A 21,350-nucleotide genomic window follows, 5' to 3' on the forward strand; every position below is an offset into this window, starting at 1 on the left:
AAAATTAATTCATTAACCGAATAGCTATGAATGTAAATTTTTTCATGTATTATTCAATCAACTCAACTGAAATCATCAAAACCCAAAAGAACGAGAATGCAAATTTCGCCTCTACTGTAGATACAGGCCCCAATAGATTGAGGAAATATAAATTATTTACAACAAGAAAGATGGAAAAAAAACTTGTTTGGCTGGTAAAGTGAACGTGAGAGTGTCCACTCGTCCACTCTTTGACCAGAAGAGATTACCACCCGTAACCAGATTACGGAATCACATGACTCCAGTCACATGTGCTTTGTTGACGTGAAATAATAATAACAGTGATACCAGCACGTGACGAATCATGGGGTATTGATAAGATTTTTTTTTCACGTATTTTCTCCCGTTACACACCCCTCCCCACGTTCGGCCGTAATATTGTCGGAATGCTAATATAATCTTTGACCTCGGTGGTTTACGGAATTTTTTATTTTTTACAAAATCATAGAAGTGAAATTGGCTGATAATTTTTTGTTTAAATAATTACGTCCACCAAGAATCTGCACAATGTGCGGGTAAAAAAAAGATTCCTTTATTTATTGTGATTTTCTTCAATAATCAAAGCCCAGATATTCTTCATGTAATAATTATTCCCGATTCCTCATATTGAATTGAACTTATCAAAAGGTTACGAGGCACACGCCAGACTATTGTCCCAATAAGCCGTCAACCGCTAAATACCTAATTGATCAATGATCTCCCATTCAGTGTAATTACTGTCATCCTGCGGGCGGCACTGAAGAACACTTCACATGGAAAAAATATCTATATAGAAAAATACGTCACTTATACCCACTTGTATATGGCATACTTTCCCGTCAAATATTATGGGCTCCTCAATAAAAAATCCTCGGATCGATTTGTTTTTGAAAAACCAGTTTGTCCATCCTCATTTGTGCGTTACTGGCCTCCACAAGCTATTTTCTCCTGTCACACTTGGAAACATCATGTGTGGATCGACGAATATGTGGCAATCTTGAGGCACTAGGTATTCCAATGACGTAACAGGCTGTATATATTGGGGGGGTGTTGAAAGAAGGGTTGAATTATCCCCAGGAAGTGTTGGATTTTCAATTTTGGGTTGGAGAGACTCCTTGATTTTCTCGATTGGTCTCTCTCCCTGGGGACTGTTATTATTATTATTATTATTATTAATTTGATTGGAGAGTGACTATTTAACGGACGTGCCTCGACGGTGATCCAGTGTGAGGACCGCGTGCTACTGCATTTGCATTCGCTCTCGATTGGCAAACATGCCGACATCGCTCACCACTAATTACGAGACATTTCCTACATCCTCGCTGTGAGTATTCTCGATGTTCGTAAAGGGGAACAGACATGAGGAGAAGAATATTCAGTGGCAATTGGGAATTATTTCACGGAATTTGCTATAATTTTCTGGGTAATTAAAAAAAAAAATTTAATTTTGATAGGGTTTGTTACGGCCAGGATGTAATTTAGAAATCATCCAATAAACAAAACCTTGAATTTGCATTTTTTATATCGGTAGATTTCCATCAAAATGTACTATTTGCTGGGGGAGGGTAAAAAGTTAAGCAACTTTTTACTGTTTTCTTCCAGCTCGGGAAAAATTAATGCATTTTTCCGAGGTCGTTGATGTTGCACTTTCGTATCACGAGGATCGAGCGTGACAATGCCCACACCTGCTTCTCGTGAACGGGTGTTGAAACATATGTCATTGAAGTAGATTGTCAATGAATTAGAGATGAGCGGGACACGGGACAAATACGTATTTTTATTGAATTATTTATCATTATCTGTTTCATTTAATTTCAAACACGAATAATTGATTAGCAGCTCTTGATAGTTCATTAGCGCGTATCGATCAATTACTCCATGATTGTTATCAGGCGTTAAATAGTATTACGAAAATGACTCGCGACAGTGAATTATAATGGCGTCATTTCGAAGATTTAAAAAATCGGAAATTTCCGGCTGTTTAATTTCACAGCCGTTGTAATCGCGCAATTGGCCATCTGCTATCGTATATCATACTCCTCCCGTTGTCGATACTAACGTCTCATCATCGTGAGCACACATCGGCTTAGCGACAATAACAGATAAGAAGTTTCTTCTCTCTTTGTCTCCCAAGTATGATTTTTTTTTTCTTCTCATTCAACTCTCTGAGATGGAGGTACAGCTCGCAGAGGAATTTATCACTAACGGCAGGCCCGCTGCGATGAAAGAAAAAATGGGAACAAAAAAGACATTGGTGTTAGTTTTGATGAAACTATTTATTAATGATATTCAATGACACGCAATTAACCATTGAGAGCATGAAATTTAATTTTTTTTTCCCATTTTGAATTTCTTTTTTTCAACCAAAACGTGCGATTTGAATCGGCAGAATCACATTATTTGCTCAAGATATCAAACGTAAAATTAAAAATAAGAATAACAATGGATGCATTTTTTTAGACTACTAATGACACTCCATTGCGCGTAATTAAATATTGAGAGAATGAAATTGAATGTTTGCTTTTCTCATCATCAATGTTTCATTTTAAACCGGAATAAAATATTTGACTCACGAGAACGGCATTATTTGTTCGAGATATCAAGCGGAAAGAAATAATAATATGGCAGATATAAATAAATCTAATTATTAAAAATTTTTACTTGAAATTGTCTACACAGCCTGAATAAATGAAAAATTCGTCTGAATGTCAAAAATGAATTAAGATGTTCAGACACGTGGTGATCTGGAATTCCGCTAAATTGTCATTCTATCCGGACTTTGTTGTAATCTAAAAAATGTCTACAAAAAGTCTATGAAATTCTGACATTACTTTTAAAAATAGAAAAATATGTTGGTGAGCATTCCTGCAGTGTAGACCAATGTGAAAAAAGTCAACATAGCAAAAATCTTATAAAAATGGCCATTCTGCCCCACTTCATACACCTGAGTTACTGGACGTGGCAACTGTCCAAGGGTGAAAGCCTATAAAAAATGTCACATGACAATCGCATCCCCTCCTCCAGGGCGACCTAAAAAAACCCGCGACCGTAAAAATGAGGGGCAAGACGGCAGGAAAATCCACTCGTAGCGCTTTAGACCCAGCGACGGCGTTTTAAAAAAAAACCTCGGGCGTATAAAGAGCTTTGACGGTTAGTCGTTCTCGAGACGCGATTGCATTCTCGATGTGTCACGCACTCGTTCCGCAACATAAAGCACCGATACATAGAACAAAAGCTTTTGTCAGTGGCGATATAAAAATATAAAAATTAAATACCTGTACAAATGAATCGAGACCGACGAAAAAAATCACCGAAAAATTCGCCATTACTCGCGATTTTTCGCCACTGAAACAAAATTCCATTTTCCCTTATCAGTGGCCTTCATTAATTGTGATATAAATTTAAATAAAATCCCCTAGTGAGTCTGAGAATGCCAGAGTAAGTAGACAATATGTCCATCGATTATTTTATTGATTCTACAATGAGACTTTAATCGATGACTTATTAATCTTTTGCGAGTGTTAAACTTCGCGTATTTACCTTTACGATAACGTCACTCGTCGACTATTTATCGATAGTTATGCAATGATAAACGTATTGATGACGAATCGATTAAATAAAATTGACTACATCTATTAGTTTATGTGAATTGAATTAAAATTTCACGGAAAATAATTGCCTAAAGGCTGCGAGGCAAATTTTACAAGACGATGATCGACGAAATTAGTAATCAATGGTTTGATGAATAAGGAGAGCTCATGAGAGCTTTCCCACATGAAGGCCTAGATTATTTCAGCGAGTTATTGACGATTGAGTTATCGATGCGATGATATGAGTAGAATACTGCCTGTATTTTCAAGTAAATCATGAGTGGACGGTGGAAATGAAGAGCACGTGCCGCGAGTGCGGCTGTTCTGACACATATGCGTCCTTGCTATCGTGGAATCCCACACAGCGCGGTGGAAATGTATTAAAATAACATCCAACTGACCAATTGACGAAATGGAATAACGAAGAGCGACTGATAAAATAGCAGCTATTAGCTCTCATACATAAATCATTAAAAAATAATGAGCCTTTTGCTCCAGTGAAGAAGATCAGCCCTTTCAGTACAATTAATTTTTTTATTTATTTATTTGGCTTTTAGGTTGCTTATTTATTTATCCAATTGTTTTTCTCATTGACCGATTCAGTCGAAGGGAAAATTTTGGGAAATTCCAAATGCTGTTATTTTCTTGCCAATTGGTATGCAAAAAAATTAGAATTTTTCATTCATGTTCAACAGCAATTAAATTCCGCGCATAAATTATTCAAGAATAATAAATCATGTTTGTTTTTCCAGTAAAGAAACTTGATCGAATATTTCCAATGATTTAATTTATTTTAATATTTTTTCAAGGGGAATTGCATCGAAGAGCACTCTTAGAAAACAGAAATAAAATTTCATTAAATTTTCGAAACTCCCCACCGAAAATTCAGACTAAAATTTTTAATAGAGAGCCTGGAAGTCAATTGGAAACATTGTGTCCTTCACTTGAAAATTCTATTGAAATTTGAAACTTGTGAGACTCATTATTTTTCCTATTTTTCCACCAATTATGTAGACATGTTTTACATGTCGACTACGACATAGCGCCTTTAATCGCAACAGGCTAAAAAAAATCCGTTATCTCGATTGAAAATTGATTTCCATAGCTATCAAATCTGAATGAATTATCCCATCCCCATGACCTCGACCGAGTGTACAACAGCTCAAACGTCAAAACTCGAAATATATTTTCCTCCGCAAAGAAATAGTCCGGTGTTGGAGCTCAATCGAGTGTAATTGGGTCAATAGAGGAAACTCCCACAAATTTTCTCACGCAATTGAGAGTTATCAAACAATGACATTGTGTAGATATTCTAATTCATATAATTTCTGATGAATATTTATTTTTCCATTAAGAAAAAATGTGGACAATCGAGGGACGGAGGAGAAAGCCACCCTCATGGACCACAATTCACTGCCCAAGATCCAGAGTATAAATACACCTGGTGATCCGGAGAATGGAAAAATTCCATCGCAGCAGTTTGGTAGTTCTCTGCGACAAGTTTCCGCGGCTTTTGTAGCACAATTGGGAACAGTCAACACGGGAATGACTTTCGGATTCTCAGCGATAGCTGTTCCACAGCTCAAAGCTGTCACAACGGCTATTGTGGACAGTTCAACTGTATTAAATGATACCAATGGCAATTATGTCAATTGTAGTATTATCAATGAGACTTTGTACAATTGCAGTATGTATTCCAGTGCAATTAGAATTGATGAGTCACAGTCATCGTGGATAGGTAAGATTTGGAATTGAGACTTTAGCTTCGATAACTGGGGTCCACAGGGGCGACAATTATGACATCGAAATTCCGGAAATTAATGATGAAAATATTTTCAAGTTTATCTTCGTGATGAGCTGTCATAGATGGCTCTTTTCACCAATAAAACTGATCCCTCAATATCTTCTGTTTACCAGCGAGTATGTCGTCAATCGGCACGCCAATCGGTTGCCTCTTAACCGGTTACTTAATGGATTACCTTGGTCGCAAACGTTCCCTCATAATCACGGAGATCCCAGCTCTCCTCGGCTGGTTGTTGATAACCTTCGCCACGAACATCGAGGCCATATACGCCGGGCGCTTCTTCGTGGGTCTGGGCTCGGGAATGGTGGGTGCTCCAGCGCGAGTCTACACTAGCGAAGTCACCCAGCCCCATCTCCGAGGGATGCTGACAGCCCTGGCCTCAGTGGGTGTGTCGACAGGTGTCCTAATAGAGTATGCCCTCGGCAGCATTCTCCACTGGAAAATATGCGCAGCAATAAGCGCCCTCATACCCCTGGCCGCTCTCGTCCTCATGTTCGCCTTTCCGGAGACCCCTTCGTACCTCATTTCCCGGAGTAAACCCGACGAGGCGAAGAAGGCCCTGAGGAAGTTTCGGGGGAGCAACTATAATCTGGACAGGGAGATGGAGACCCTCGTAAACTTCTCGGCGAAGAACAACTTGAAGAGACTGACCGGTTTCGGGGAAATCATCCGGGCATTGGTCAAGCCCAATGCCCTCAAGCCCTTTGCCCTTCTCTGCCTTTACTTTCTGATTTATCAGTGGAGCGGGACAAACGCCGTGACCTTCTACGCTGTGGAGATCTTCAAAGCCTCGGGGACAAGCATCAACAGCTACCTCGCCACCGTTATCCTCGGAGTTGTCAGGCTTCTCTCCACCATCGCCGCGTGTATCCTCTGCAGGAAGTGCGGTAGACGGCCCTTGACACTCATCTCCTCCGTAGGTTGCGGTCTCTCGATGCTCGGCCTCGGCGGCTACGAGTGGCTTAGGGTGTACTGGAAGCATTATGGAATACAGGCCACCTGGACCTGGATTCCCCTCGTCTGCATGTTCTCGTACACCATCGCCTGCACTCTGGGATTTCTAGTCATTCCATGGGTCATGATTGGGGAGGTTTATCCGGTACAAGTCAGGGGCATCGTCGGTGGCTTCACCACCATGGCTGCGCACTCCTTCATTTTCATGGTGGTCAAGACATTTCCCTTGCTGAAGAGCACCATCACCGAGCATGGGACTTATCTACTCTACGGGTGCATCTCCTTCTTCGGCTCGATTTACTTTTACATTTGTCTACCAGAGACGAAGAATAAGAGTCTTCAGGAAATCGAGGATTATTTCTCGGGGAGACCGTCCACAGTCGTTACTGGACGGTTGTTCTGGAGGAGCCGAAAAATCACCCCCGCTGGGAAGATTTAAAAAATTTATAAAAAAATACAATTTTCTCGGGAAACAAATTCTCTCTCAAATCACTCCTACTCCTATATACTTTTTTTGAAAGAGGCTTTTTTTTGGGCACAAAGAGGAGGTGATAATGAGATTTTTCTAACAACATTCCGATTTCCGTTGGAATAATATCATCTCACGCAATAATTTAAGAATTCAAAGTCATTAAATATATTTCACGGTTAGAAACGTTATCAGAGAATTACACAGTAGGTTCTCGAAATACCCAGTGGAAACTGCAAAACATATTGTTTACAATTTAGCAGTTTTATCTCAATGTGCCAAGGCTCCCCCACGTGTTCGCTGGATGAACGCTTCTGACAGGTGCTATTTATTCCTATTCGTGCCAAAATAGATAATGATAATAGGAAGAAACAATGTTTATCACTAGAGGTAGATAATGCAAAGCTCAAATTGCAGGAAAGAAACAAATGCAGCAGCGACTTATTTTTGTTAATCAAATAAGAGATGATATAGTTGTACATAATCGTGACCACATGTACATATTTGTTCCAAGTGTATATGAAAATAGATGTTTTTTTAAACCAGAAGAGTTGTTCAAATTTTCCACTTCCCTCGCATAATTTTTTGCAGGCTTTTTTTTCTCAAAAAATTTTCTCCTCGTGTGAGGCAACGACAATAAAGGTTCCTTTGATCGATTTAAAAATTTCTAAGAACTTTAAATTACTGCTCTATCTGTGGTAAAAAACTACGTCATCAACTGTTCAACCAGTCCCAACGCTTCGTCTTGAAGTCTCAATGGTGATTGGTAGGAGAGCAGCATAAGGAAGTCAGCTGATCAGCTCCAAAAACACTGTGACATTTGGCGTCATCGACCTGAAGGAAGATTGTCGTTCAGTTATTAATAACCAAAAAATGGATCATTGGATACATCAGAGTTTGTCAGCAATCCTCAACTTCCCTGTTACTGAGGAGATGATCCAGTGAGCAGACAATTCTCCTGAATAATCCTGCCCGGTACTGATTAACCTAAAAAAAAATCCCCATTAAATGTTTCAGGTACATGCTGACGATAGAGAATGAGAGGGATTTGGATGACTTCTCCAAGAATTTCCTGGACTTGAGCAATCCAAAACACAAAAACTTTATCGTTGAACTCAAGAGGAAAAAAGGTAATGTCAAATGGCTATTGAGTTTCAAAAGGTGAAAAGTATTATCATTGCGTTGCATTATGTCATCAATTCCAGCTCACGAGAATCAATTCACTGGCTATAGAAAGTCCAATGACAATGACAGTGTCCCCCAAAAGTCCAAGGACAAGAAAAAAGCAAAATCCAAGGAAAAGGAAGTTATCGAGTCTCACCAGGAGTCCTCGAAGTCAGATAAACCAGAAAAAAGAAAGAAATTTGTGAATTTATACTCAACGGAGGGTAACAAAGTGGCGGTTTTTCTAAAGGGACGAGTCAAGTGCGATTGCGAAGCAAAAATTCATTCATTGATCAACAATTGCTTAACGTGTGGAAGAATAGTTTGTGCGCAGGAAGGGGCAGGCCCCTGTTTCTTCTGCGGGGAATTGGTCTGCACTCCCAATCAACAGGCTGTCTTGGCATCGAAATCCAAAGCCTCAGACAATCTTTACAATAAGTTGATGGGGGATAGTAACAGCAAAGCAGCGTTAAGGCAGAGAGATAAACTCCTGGAGTACGACAGGAACAGTGCGAGAAGAACGCAGGTAATTGATGACGAGTCTGACTACTTCCAATCAAGTAATAGTGTCTGGTTGTCCAAAGACGAGAGAGCCGAAATGGAAAAGAGAGAGGCTGAAATGCGGGAGAAAAAATATGGGTCTCGCTTGGAGAAGAAGTTTACAGTGGATATATTTGGGAGGGATGTAATTGAGGAGGCGGACGATGCCGAGGACATCTTCAAAAGGCAGTTGGAGGTCCTGGAGAAGAGTGCGCGAATAGCGGGAGGAGGGGAGGAGCTGATCTGCCCGAATTTTGAGTTCGATCGACCAGTGTATGTGGAGGGGACTTTGTCTAGAATAATTTCCTCGAAGAAGCCAACGGAATCAACGACTCATCGAGTTCAGGATAAAGAGCTCTTGGAGATGGTGGACGAAGGCCTCTGTCTGTCAATGCACCAGCCCTGGGCTTCTCTTCTTGTCGCTGGGATAAAGAAACACGAAGGGAGAACATGGTACTCGTCCCATCGAGGAAGATTGTGGATTCACGCCGCCTCGAAGACCCCCTCCACCGAGGAAATTTCAACTCTCGAGAATCGGTACAGAGTTCTAGTTGCGGAAAATCTCAAATTCCCCCAGAATTACCCCACGAAAGTCCTCCTGGGGTACGTCACAGTCCTTGATGTCCTCCCTCAAGAGGAGTACCGCAAGCTTTACCCCGAGGGGGAGTCAGACGCCCCCTACGTTTTCATTTGCGACGATTTCCACGAATTACCGATTAAATTTCCCATGCAGGGAAAAATGAAAATTTATAAATTAGATAAGAAAATTCATCAAGCTGCGCTGAAATGTGCAGAACGTTTTTCCAAGGTGAATACAGGATAATTATTCGACTTAAGATTATTAAAACTACTGAGAGACAAACTTCAGAAATAAATCACAAAAAAAATCCAGAGTCATTCTAAATTAATTATCACTAATCTTCATACAAATTTATTAATTCTCTTTACAACAGCCTCTTACATTTCCTCCTAACGTACCCTTACACAAATGGAGTCTACACGTAGATTGAAAAAATATCAACATTTTTAGTTCGTTTATATGTTTATAATCTTCAAAACGATTGATTTAAATATTCTTTTATAGCTCATTGAAGCTTCAACTATTGTAAATATTATGTTACGTATTAATACAATGTTCTCATGATTAATCTAGATATTTCGAGGTGCGCATTATGCTTTCATAAATTCAGAACTAGAAGTCAATGAACAAAACTAGAAATTCTCATTCAGTGGATTAATATATATGTATATTCTTATCATTTCACTTCAGTGCAGAATTTCGTGAATAAATATTGCTTCTTAATAAGTCCCACATTGTCGAACGATTAAACCAATATTATGTTTGTGCTTGAATCCAACTATCTGCTTATCACCTATGGGAGACTCTGTCACTCATTATATATAATAGAACAAATTTTACCATTTGTTTAAAACAAAAATCGAACGTCTCAAAATTGATTAACAGTGGGTTAAATAGCTCAAAGCATTCGTATTCTCAGTGTAAAAAGTAGAAATCTAATACTATTCCCGTGTTTTAAAATTACACATTTGTATTAAATATTAATTAAAGTAATATTGCACAGGATAAATCATAAATAACAGAAAAAAAATCTTTTGAAGGAGAAGAAATTAGGAATGTGAGGACAGTAACTTCAGTGGGTGATTTCAGTAATATTATTTTACGTTTATATTTAACAGACATATATTGTAACTCATAAGCTCCGTAATTATCTCCTCCTTGTTCAGGATAAACTCGTGATTTTTTTTTAAATTCTACGTTGAAGTGGGAGATACATAATTGAAAATTGTGAAAATAACTGGCAACTATGGGAGTAAATGTCGGAAGAAAACATCAAGACATTTCTTGCAACTGAATCATCGATTAGTCACTTCAACGTAGAATTTCGTTTCATAACACTTTGGATACGCAATTTTTTCTCAGCCATTGAACAATGGTCTATCGATGAAATATAATTTTTAGATTGTCTAAATTTCACGTGTATCAAACCATTAGGCAATCAATAATGCTATGGACGAGTGATTTCAGTGGGAAAATGGCAAAATGAAATGAGTCAGATTTTAATTCTTCTATACTTTTTGGGTTCTATCCTCTAAAAAAGAATTCCCAAAAAAGAGATAATAAAAAATAAACAGTGCTGATTTCATTTACCCTTTCACCACTGATATCCTCTAAATACTGTGCTTCCCTTCTTCAACTGATTAATATCGAACACAGTTACCCCTACACCCCGGGGATTTCCGACGCTTTTGAACCACCCCCCAACTTCCCCAAAAATTGCCCTTAATAAAAATCTATCTCGGGAAAATTTGTTTGTCGAAATTCATCAGTGGAAAAAAATCTTCCCGTAAATAATAAACAAAACATCGGAAGGCAGTAATTCAGAATTATGATAAAGGAAATTTTATCGACTACTTGAAGAACGTCGCAAATATTGTATTATCATAAGTAAAATAATCATGGTCTTCCGGGAATATTTTTTCCAGAGAGATTTTTTCATCTATCAAAGTTTTACAGTCCTCAAAAGCTCAAAACAGCCCTAACAAACAAACAAACAAAATTTTTAAAAACTAAAAACTTCTTACCTCCTCGACTAAATATAAGTGGGTGAGTCCTTGAGACTGGTATCACAAGCCTCGCATTTATCAGCGTCCTTTTCATTAACCAGAGTGCACTGGGGGCACTCCTTGCCCCCACTAGCCAAAGGTTTGTCCTCATTCCCCTTTCTCCGGCTCTTATTACACATCTCACAGATGTCCCTGTCGGCAGAATTCAAAAAAGTGCAGGTAGAGCAATCCCACTTGTTCTCCTTGCCCCTCCTGTCCTCCTTAGATCCAATCGTCAGATTCTTCACAGACTCGACAACCCTGTGATAGTTCTTCGGCTGCCCCTGACTGAATTTCCTGATCTTCTCTTGTATACTCAACCTCTCGTCGCTCTGTCCCGAGCTGTCCCGCAGATCCAAGAGATCAACGCTCCCCTTTTTCTTAAAGCCATTGTCCTCGCTAAAGCCCTTGGAGAACCTCTTCTTATCCTTCGAGGTCTTCTCTTCAGTCTCGAAACTCGAGTGTTTATCTCGTTTTATCTTATCACGCTTCTTGTGGATCTCTTCTCTCTCTCCCATGTCTTTCGAGTGCCGGAGATTATCCAGGGATCTGAAGACGTAGTCCCAGGACTCACTGGTGCCTGAGTCGAGACTCGTCGAAGTCTTCATGGGCCTTCGCTCTACCCTCGAGTAATCGTCGTCGGGATTTCGTCTCGGGTGATCGATCTCATCCTCTCGGTGGGACTTGCGGTGGATCGGTTTGTCGAAATTCGAGACCGCAGGGGGAGGATCAAGCTCGATCAGTCTCTCGGTGGGCAAACGCGCGGCATAAAGAGGATTGTAGTACGGTTCCGCTGAGGGAACTCCGTAGAAACTGTTAGAAACTTGAGGGAGACAGTACTGCGGGAAGCACCTATAGCCCTCGTCAGGATAGCAGTAATCCGGAGCGATATTAACAGGCCCATTAAAATTATTCGGTATAAGGTGATAAGGAACAGTAGTTGGAGGCAGCTGATCCAGAATGGTCTGATGATGATAATTCCTATAGACGTCCCCCTTAGACCTATTCTGGTGCAGTCGCTCATAGAACCTATGAGTGAGTGCTCGGATAGCAGTGTCAGGTGTGCCCACGTGATTCTCTCTGAACTCTAAAACCTCCAACCACGATATCTTAAAGTTCTTGGAGATGGCCTCCCATATTTGCTTGAGTATCTGGCACTCGACGAAGGCGACAATGGCGTCTCGACTCACCGAGGAGACCCTATCTGGATCGATGGGTCCCTCTAGAGTAAGGGTTCCCAGGCCTGTGTGTTTGTAGCCCATGAGTTCGAACATCAACTCGGCACCGATTAAATTCGCCTCGATCTCGTGCTTGTAGTAGCCAGAGTACGTGCGAAGGGTCCTGTACTCTTTGCGCCAGGGCTGGGCCAGAAGATTCGAGGCATACAAGGAAATTGCACTCCAGGCTTCGCACGCTCGGTAGCCACTGAAGTCGTTCAAGGCCGAGGCCGAGCGGTGGAGAATATGGGCTGTCTCTTGAAATACGTATTTGCTCTCGTTGGGGACGAGACAGAGGTACTCCTTGATGAAACCTGGGGAGAGTTCGGGAGTGAGTTTGCGCATTGTTCGCCAGTTTCGTCTGATAATTTAGAATTTTATGAAGATTGTAAAAATATATTCTACAACTCCCTCCCATTATTGAGCAAAGACTAGAACCGCAAAAATTGCAATGAAATTTCAAGTTCTCCGGACAGAGATATCTGGGAGATGTGTAATAGCATGCAGACAAAGCGGGAATGAGGCTAGTGGGGGAAGGAGCACCCAAATTACTAAAAATGACATTCAACATGACTAAAGATTACCCAATAACTTTTTCATCTGCCAAAGTTACCTAACCTTCACAGGTAAATGAAAATTTCAAAAATCTCACCCTCCAACTTTAACCTCTTTTGAATCTTCGAGGGGCTGTCATCAGTTTGCAGATAAGTCAAATGACTCTTGTGAATCTTTATGTTGATCTCCTGAAGTCTATCCATGCCCCTGCCGATAGCATCCAGTGCCATGACCCAATTATCACCTAAGAATACCCCAAAACCTCATTAGAAAATCTAACAAACCTCTGTATTTTCCGCAGAATAAAGAGAAATCTTGTAACACACAAGATGAAAAATTAAGCAGAAACAAGGCCCTCAACTCAATCAGCACCAAAATGATCAGCTTTTAAAGACTATCCCGAAGATCGATAATGATATCGTCGACTAATGAAGCGTCGAATAATGATCCCCACGTCAACGAAATCAATCTTCCACATATAAATAAACTGATTACAACTTTTTAAAAGGCGGACGTTGATCGCAATTTCTCAACAATTCTTTCGGTATTTACGTACCTCCCTGATAAATCACTCGGAAATCACACGGTTTCCTGCAACAGTTCGTCTCGTCCTAAAAATAAATTCTAAATTTAGAAGATCAGGCTTTTCACCTGCACCAGAACCACTGATTATTCCTCACCAATGTCCACTGATGCTTTTTTATCATTTACATTTTGCAATTCCATTTTATTGTTCAACACGGGGGAGAGGGTGATTGCTGCGGCGATAATTGGGGGATAAACATTCGTTCGACGAACTATAAACAAATTTTTGTAGTTTAGAATACTGATCGATGAGAAATATTACTCAGGACTTTTGAGGTTAGGTTTGAAGGATTCTAATTCGCTAACTTAAGGTGTCCCGAGGTACTTCTGCACTGGTTTGGCAAAGAGGATTGACTAACGTAGAAGTGCACGCCAATGTTAGTACGAACCCCGACGATGAGAGACGCCACCGTTCATTCTGGTGGCTGGGGTGAGCGAACCGAAAATTCGCCTGTTGATTAAAAAAATTTTTACTAACAAAATCCATACATGTACAGTGATATACAAACGATGTACGTTTACGTACATTAATTACTAAGTACTAAGTAGATTACGGTTAGGGGCGTCTGAAGGTACAGGAAGTGCAATGAATAGGAACATCGATAATTCCGAGTATCGATAATTACAATATTTAAGAGTCGACAACGTCAGTTATTCGCGGATTTTTTTATAAAATTCATTGTCATTAAAACATACCCACAATTTGTTACGTTTATCATCATTCTCGTTATTCAAAATAATTCAAGCTGTTAAAGTCTAGCGAGGTTCTTGATGATCCATTCTGTGGGCGGCAATTTTTCCCGTTGGGAGATATCTCTATTCGGTAAATATCCAATACTTTCAAAAGCAAATAAATAGAGGGCTGGAGTGCCTGGAGTGCGTCAACAGCTGAAGCCTAGCGATACTGATTCGTCGTTAATAACAAAAATTACATAGTGTAGTGCTTTCATTTTTATTCATGAACTCGTGGAGATGGAACGTATTTTACGTGTCTGTTGACCAAAATTCCTAGTTACAATCTCTGATGAAACAGCTGTTTGGAATCTGGAAGTGAGTTGTAACTGACAACTGCGAGGTATGGTTTCAATAATGTTGTTTATCTTTTGAATGGGTTATGTGGAATTGTCATACTAATGGGAGTCACCGATAATCTGTTGCGGGGTGAATCATTAGAGGCTTTGGGTGCGTGATAAAATAGAATAAAGCAGAAAATGAATTAGACTTTGGATGTTCGAGTATTTGACATTTGATGGAATTAGATTTTTTTTTATGTAGGCGAACAATTGTCGTTATTCCTGATAAATAAATGTAAAAAACAATATAAATTAAAAACTTTTGGTGGAATCCCCCTTTGCAGTTGAAGATGCTGGCCCCGGAGGTAGGTTCGACAAATTCTGATGCAGTGCATATACGTATGGGATCGGAGAAGGCCCCGCTGATATCCGGCCGTTCACTATTCCGTCGTCTGGGATCATTCCTCGGCATGTACAAGAGCCCCTCTGCAATGTCAGACGGGTATGTGGAGTTCAGTAACCTGGAGGCTCGCAATGGACGCACTCTGGGTACGTTTGCCGGTGTTTTTAGCCCAGTAACCCTCTCCATGTTCTCGGCCCTTGTATTTATTCGCATGGGGTATATCGTTGGTAACGCTGGACTGCTCATCACCCTGGGACAATTCTTCATTGCTTACGGAATTCTGCTGTTCACTGTTGCCTCGATCTGTGCGATATCCACCAATGGAGCGGTCGAGGGCGGTGGTGCTTACTTCATGATCAGCAGAACCCTAGGGCCGGAATTCGGTGGATCCATTGGGACGATATTCTTCCTGGCCAATGTCGTCTCCTCTGCACTGTGCATATCAGGTTGTGCTGAGGGAATTGTGGAAAATTTCGGACCGAACGGCTACATAACGGGCTCGGCATCCCTGTTTCCAGATGGTCGCTGGTGGAGGTTTCTCTATTGCACCCTCCTCAATACGGCGAACCTGGTAGTCTGTCTCATTGGTGCTGCCATGTTCGCCAAAACTAGCGTCGCTATCCTGGCGATTGTCTGCATATGTTTGCTGAGTGTTATTATTAGTTTCTTAGTGCAAGAGCCGATGGATGTAGCGATCCCTGATGCCAATACCATTGTGAAGAACATCACTGATCATCTGAATGCTTCGTACACAGGTGAGCTAATATGCCGATTTTTTTTTCCGGATTTTTCGGGATAAGTGTCGACATACAGGTTCTGAGGGTAATAATTATAATTCCAGGTCTGCGATCGGAAACCCTTATGAGCAACCTATACTCCAATTACTCCCCGGATTACTCCAGTCCAGGTACAATATCTTCCTTCGCCTCGGTATTTGGTGTTCTCTTCTCGGGTGTGACTGGCATAATGGCGGGTGCCAACATGTCCGGAGAGCTTCAAAATCCCGCGCGCAACATTCCCCGTGGCACCCTCTCAGCTGTGCTCTTCACTTTCATCTGCTACATCCTCCTCTCGATCCTCACTGCTGCGACTTCCAGCCGCTTTCTCCTTCAAAACAACTTCATCTATATGCTGCCAACCAACATATGGCCGCCATTCGTCGCGGTGGGCATCCTCACCGCTACCTTCTCTGCAGGTCTCTCGAATCTCATCGGGTCAAGCCGTGTCCTGGAGGCCCTTGCCAAGGACAACGTCTTCGGCTCAGGCTTGAACTTCGTAACGCACGGCACCTGGCGGGGTAATCCCATTGTCGCAGTGCTCACCTCATGGAGTCTCGTTCAGATAATTCTCCTCGTGGGTTCTCTCAATACAATTGCGCAGATAAACTCAGTGCTCTTTCTCCTGAGTTACCTTGCGACGAATCTCTCCTGTCTCGGTCTCGAGCTGGCGTCAGCCCCAAATTTCCGTCCGACCTTCAACTACTTCACGTGGCACACAGCGACAGTCGGCCTCCTGGGGACCCTCATAATGATGTTCGTAATCAACAGCATCTATGCCTCCATTAGTATTATAATCTGCCTAATCCTTATAATCGTGCTGCACCTCTTCAGTCCAAGCAAGAATGCTGCGTGGGGCAGCATCTCGCAGGCCCTCATCTTCCACCAGGTGCGTAAGTATCTACTAATGCTGGACTCCCGGAAAGATCATGTCAAGTTTTGGAGGCCTCAGATGCTGCTGATGGTCGCCTCCCCTAGGTCCTCTTGCCCGCTGATAGACTTCGTTAATGATCTCAAGAAGGGCGGTCTCTACGTCATCGGACACGTGAAGACAGGTGACTTTAGTGGTCAGAACGTCGATCCCACGATCGAGGAGTACCCCAAGTGGCTGTCACTGGTGGATCATCTCAAAGTCAAGGCCTTCGTGGAGTTGACTATCACGAAGACAGTGCGGGAAGGCCTTCAGCATCTCATCAGGATATCTGGAATGGGGGCCATGAAGCCGAATACCATTGTTCTGGGTTTCTATGACGAAGAGACCCCCAGGGATTTCTTCAGGGAATCTAAGTACGCGACTGATGTGTTCGATCAACACACTCAGAGCTGCTTTCCCATCAGATCTGTTGACGAACCGAGGCCTCTGGATGGCGTACACTACGTGGGCATGTGCAATGACGTCCTGAGAATGAAGAAGAATCTTTGTTTGTGCAGAAATTTCCACCTCCTCGATAAAAATCAGATGGGGAAGGGCAGGAGTTTCGAGTTCATCGACGTTTGGCCGGTGAATTTTTTCAATCCAACTGATCAGGATCCGTTCGACACCACCAGTCTCTTCATGATGCAGTTGGCGTGCATTATCAATATGGTGCCCTCGTGGAAGGCCCTGACTCTCAGGGTTTTTTATGTCGAAGCTGACGAGGGGAGTCTCAGTATTTCAGACACAGGAAGTGCTAGTGATTACGTCGGCGTCTCCACGGAGATCAGAATCAGAAAGTTGCTGGATATGTTGAGGATATCGGCGCAGATACAGAAGATACCAGGTTGGACTAGCAGGAGGGGCGCCAGGGAGGAGCTCATTGAAAGGGGTCTCGAGGGAGAGGGATCTAGGGGAGCTAGCAATGTCGCAAGGAGTTATATATTGGAGGCCAATCGTGTGGTGAGGGGTCAGAGTGGAGCTAGTGCTGCAGTTTTTATGTATCTACCGGCTCCACCGAATGCCAGTTCGTGGGAGGAAGGAACAGTTTACCAACAGTATTTGCAATTGCTTACTGAGCTAACAGTAGATCTGCCGCCAACGGTCCTGGTGCATGGTATCAGCGCTGTTACTTCAACTACTCTTTAACGAACGGGTAGGGCGGGGACGGGTGAGAATACGTGGCTGTTCAACTAGATGACATTTCAAGTGATTTTATTTTCATCCACTAGATTTTTTCCCACTTTTTTTTTCACTAGAAATTGACAAATTTCGGCTCTTGAAAACCCAGTGATTTTGTAGAACGTTGAATTGTCAACTAGTTGAAAAAATGTGGTACCATCGATGATACCTCTTCGTGGTGTTCATTATTGATAGGGAAGTTTGCATTGGATCTTCGAGTGTGAAAAATTGGGAGTATTCGTAAAGCTGATATTGATGACACTAGGCATCAGTAATCTCCCTGAATGATTTCGAATCGTACCACACTTGAACTCGACATGGAAATTATTCCGACAATAAAGTGATAATACAGTGTGATTATGAGAGTTACACTATGGTAAACTCCTACTAGTAATTCGGTAGTGAAGTGATGAAATGAAAACGGAGAGGCCTTTTTCAATTTAATGACTGATGAACCTGCGTTAACATTCTCACTCATTCCTACATACTGAGGGCGAACAGCCTGAGGTAGTTTTGACACTAGATCAATTTTACCCACTACTTTTATAATCATGTATTAATTTTTAACGAGGCTTTGAACTCATGGGAAGGGATTGTACATATATAAGAACAAATTTTTCAATTCAATAAATAATTTTATGTATCTGGTAGTTGCGCATTAAATACACTTTATATGGAGGTAATGTATAAATAGAATTATCTAATATTTATCATTTGTACATAGAGTAATAAAAAAATTATTGGTAACATGGAAATATTTCTGCGATATCTGGAAATTCTGCAAGGCTCGAATGGTCCTCAATCGTTTGGCTTATGCTATTCAGCACTTATTGTTTAATCCTCTGTGAAATAGCTTCAGTCGGACAATTTTTTAGAGAAAAAAAGCGCAGTAAAGCTGCGAGGTTTCTTTCAAAATTTTCTTGCTCTCAAATTGATTATGTCATTGTGTTTTACCAATTGACTATGCAACTATCAATTGACGGACGGATTGGTGGGTTCAATTTGATTTTTCATTCCACCTGGAAGAACCTTCGATGCAAGACAAGTATCAGATTTGGATTCCCTTAATCCTCCTGCACTCTGTGAATACAAAATTAGAGAAAGAGTGTAAAGTTAACTTTAAAAAAAATATATAACACATTGTAGAAATGAATTGTCTTTTCCAATGGTTTCTAACTGTTGAATCAATTGAATTTATTCGTCATTCACATATCTCTAATGCTGACTAACCTTAGTCCGTTGGAGATACGCCTTCTGATCATACTCTGACGTGGAATTCTTCAATAACCCCTGATCATCCAGAATCTCACCGTACCGGAGCTTGACCCCCACGAACCTCAAGATATCATCCAACTTCTCGGAATACTCCATGTGCCCTCCAACAACCGTTGCTAAATCAATATTATCAATTCCGGGATAGTCCAGGGGCATGAGGCCAGCGACAGCCGTCGTCATAGAAAAAGTCCTATACAGGAACCTCAGAAGCCAGTCAGTCCTGGCATACCCATTGACAATCCTCCCTGCTACGACGCTGGTACACTTCTTCCACTGCTGCTCATTGGCTGTGACAGGTGCCCCGAGAAGTATTGCATCCTGAATTATTCCAAAGGCATTTTTTCCCCCCGTCTCACTCATCTCGCGAAGACAGTAGAATATAACTCGCGCTCCTAATGAATATCCGATAAGTGTCACTGGTCTCTTGCCGTGCTGTCGACTGAGAAGAACATGAGCGAGATGTTTGCCGACTTCCGAACTCCGTCGACAGCAGACGGACCAGGGATTATCAATTACCGAGGATATCGAGAGGAGGGCTGTTGGCCAAGCAATCGCCGACATGAGACCACTGAATATCGTGTACTTGAGGGCCTCCTGCGTTGCAAAGGACACTGCCATGCTCAGGATGTACTCTAGTGCTTGGCCGAGTTCTATCAAATATTTGGTCTCGTATCTGAGGGCGTATTGTTCCCTGGAGATGGCTAGACACCGCCACGGTTTCAAAATCGCGGCCTGGTCTTCTGATTTCAGCCAGCCAGTGATCGCTATGGCGATGTGGAGCTGGCTGTCAGTTTCAGAAGCGCAGTTGAGGGGTTGAAAGGAGAACTCCTCAAGTTCACCAACTCTTTTGTTCATTTTGTACCCTGGGGGAGAAAGTTCGCGTCTGATCAAGTGGAATATTTTATTCCACTAAAAAGTAAAGAAAACACCTAAATTACTCCACCTGTTAATCCAGCTCCAGCGACGCCAAAGATCGACCCGATGATAGTAACACCAGCAGCACTTGTCAACGCAACGGTAGTGGCACCCCCCAGAATCGTTCCAACTCCAACACCAATCAGAGGTGCAGCTAGACCACCAGTCAATCCTATGAGAGTACCTCCCGCCAGGGTTGCAATGCCTACAGATGCATATCGCTTGATTTTTTTCATTCTCTGGCGGCGAGCACTCGCCCTCTGCTCTTCCCTTCACGATTGATTAAAAAAAATATGTTATCGTTTGCAGCGACTTAGTTTTTTTAAAGGATTCTCACTCTGTTTGAGAGGGCTCTTCGTCATTGAGCAATGACACCAGGGAATGCTCGTAAAGCTCAACCAGGTCGAATGGCACGGCGAACATGTCAGCAAGCTTTCGAACGAGTACCCTCTGTCGAGCATCGTATTCGCCTGGAAGAATTTATTCTAGGAGTTGTAGGATACAATTATTTAATTGAATTCTAAGTGAAGTCTATCTACTGAGGTGTTCTGTGATAAGGTTCTATTCTACTCGAAAATCAATAATTACCTGATGCAATTCCTGGCAACATAGAGCATCAAAAATATTCATAATCATCTTTAAAATTGAAGGTACCTTTCAAGATGTCACGGAGCGTTTGGGGATGACACAATTGTTGGGGAGAGTTAATAACATTGAACAGTAATAACAATAATATGTTGTAATGAGTTAAACTGCCTTCATCCCCAAGACATCATCAATTATGTACTCACCACTTTGAACAGCAATGAAAACAGTCAACTGTATCACCAGGATCCCTCGGCCATCAATGCCAGGTTCTCTGAGCAGCAATGAGATGTAAGGCTCAGTTGTCTGACCACAGTCGTCCTTCAGCAAAACCATCATGACACTCTCCTGAGTCTCCTTAACGTGAAAATATTTGCAGAGGGATTTCATGTACGTTTCGTTGAACTCGACATTGCAGTCCCCCGGGAAGAGTTTCCCGAGGGAGATGCTGCACAACGAGAGGTATGCATAGACTCCACAATCCGTCATTTGCAGGGGGGAATTCCCTGGAACATGAGGCAAACGTTTGAGAAATGAGTAAAAGCAAAAATGATAAACAATAAATTACAATAACTGCGTGTTTACCTTTTCTACTGTCAGCATTTGTCTCCAGCTGTTCCATGATGCTCACAATTCTCCAATACTCAACATAAATCTTCAAAATGCATTGAGCTAAAGATACAGATATGGAGAATTATTCATACTAGGCTTCGCCATAGTGTCGTCTACTATTATCATGTGATCATCGTCATAATTGTGATATTTTT

The 21,350-nt window shown here is 41.6% G+C and overlaps 5 protein-coding genes across 8 annotated transcripts; 3 read left to right on the forward strand and 2 right to left on the reverse strand.

Moving 5' to 3' along the window:
* Positions 1–956: 956 nt before the first annotated feature.
* On the forward strand, positions 957–7,383 carry LOC135166345 (facilitated trehalose transporter Tret1-like). 2 transcript variants are annotated; one of them, XM_064128467.1, is made up of 3 exons: positions 957–1,342; positions 4,964–5,346; positions 5,526–7,383. In XM_064128467.1, exons 1-3 carry the CDS (start codon positions 1,293–1,295, stop codon positions 6,803–6,805), a joined length of 1,713 nt encoding a protein of 570 aa, XP_063984537.1. In that variant the 5' UTR covers positions 957–1,292; the 3' UTR covers positions 6,806–7,383. The 2 variants fall into 2 exon arrangements, with proteins under 2 accessions (XP_063984537.1, XP_063984538.1); XM_064128468.1 differs by lacking the exon at positions 957–1,342 and adding an exon at positions 3,118–3,456.
* Positions 7,384–7,613: 230 nt separating this feature from the next.
* LOC135166348 (activating signal cointegrator 1) lies at positions 7,614–9,430 on the forward strand. The gene is made up of 3 exons (XM_064128472.1): positions 7,614–7,776; positions 7,853–7,965; positions 8,041–9,430. The coding sequence occupies exons 1-3, from the start codon at positions 7,709–7,711 to the stop codon at positions 9,360–9,362; spliced, it is 1,503 nt and encodes a 500-aa protein (XP_063984542.1). The 5' UTR covers positions 7,614–7,708; the 3' UTR covers positions 9,363–9,430.
* Positions 9,431–9,443: 13 nt separating this feature from the next.
* Positions 9,444–13,850, reverse strand: LOC135166343 (uncharacterized). Of its 3 annotated transcripts, XM_064128462.1 has the most exons (5): positions 13,617–13,850; positions 13,493–13,547; positions 13,263–13,405; positions 13,034–13,180; positions 9,444–12,695 (listed from the first exon to the last, which is right to left on the reverse strand). In XM_064128462.1, the coding sequence occupies exons 4-5, from the start codon at positions 13,164–13,166 to the stop codon at positions 11,152–11,154; spliced, it is 1,677 nt and encodes a 558-aa protein (XP_063984532.1). In that variant the 5' UTR covers positions 13,167–13,180; positions 13,263–13,405; positions 13,493–13,547; positions 13,617–13,850; the 3' UTR covers positions 9,444–11,151. The 3 variants fall into 3 exon arrangements, with proteins under 3 accessions (XP_063984532.1, XP_063984531.1, XP_063984533.1); XM_064128461.1 differs by lacking the exon at positions 13,263–13,405 and having other exon boundaries at positions 13,617–13,849; XM_064128463.1 differs by lacking the exon at positions 13,617–13,850 and having other exon boundaries at positions 13,263–13,423.
* Positions 13,851–14,456: 606 nt separating this feature from the next.
* Positions 14,457–18,458, forward strand: LOC135166335 (solute carrier family 12 member 9). Its single transcript, XM_064128448.1, has 3 exons — positions 14,457–14,596; positions 14,879–15,692; positions 15,779–18,458. The coding sequence occupies exons 2-3, from the start codon at positions 14,885–14,887 to the stop codon at positions 17,773–17,775; spliced, it is 2,805 nt and encodes a 934-aa protein (XP_063984518.1). The 5' UTR covers positions 14,457–14,596; positions 14,879–14,884; the 3' UTR covers positions 17,776–18,458.
* LOC135166344 (transmembrane and coiled-coil domain-containing protein 4-like) lies at positions 18,423–21,309 on the reverse strand. Its single transcript, XM_064128466.1, has 6 exons — positions 21,169–21,309; positions 20,790–21,089; positions 20,336–20,468; positions 20,027–20,268; positions 19,039–19,946; positions 18,423–18,888 (listed from the first exon to the last, which is right to left on the reverse strand). Exons 1-6 carry the CDS (start codon positions 21,203–21,205, stop codon positions 18,781–18,783), a joined length of 1,728 nt encoding a protein of 575 aa, XP_063984536.1. The 5' UTR covers positions 21,206–21,309; the 3' UTR covers positions 18,423–18,780.
* Positions 21,310–21,350: the final 41 nt, after the last annotated feature.

This window comes from Diachasmimorpha longicaudata, chromosome 10 (genome assembly GCF_034640455.1).
Source record: "Diachasmimorpha longicaudata isolate KC_UGA_2023 chromosome 10, iyDiaLong2, whole genome shotgun sequence".
NCBI lineage: Eukaryota > Metazoa > Arthropoda > Insecta > Hymenoptera > Braconidae > Diachasmimorpha > Diachasmimorpha longicaudata.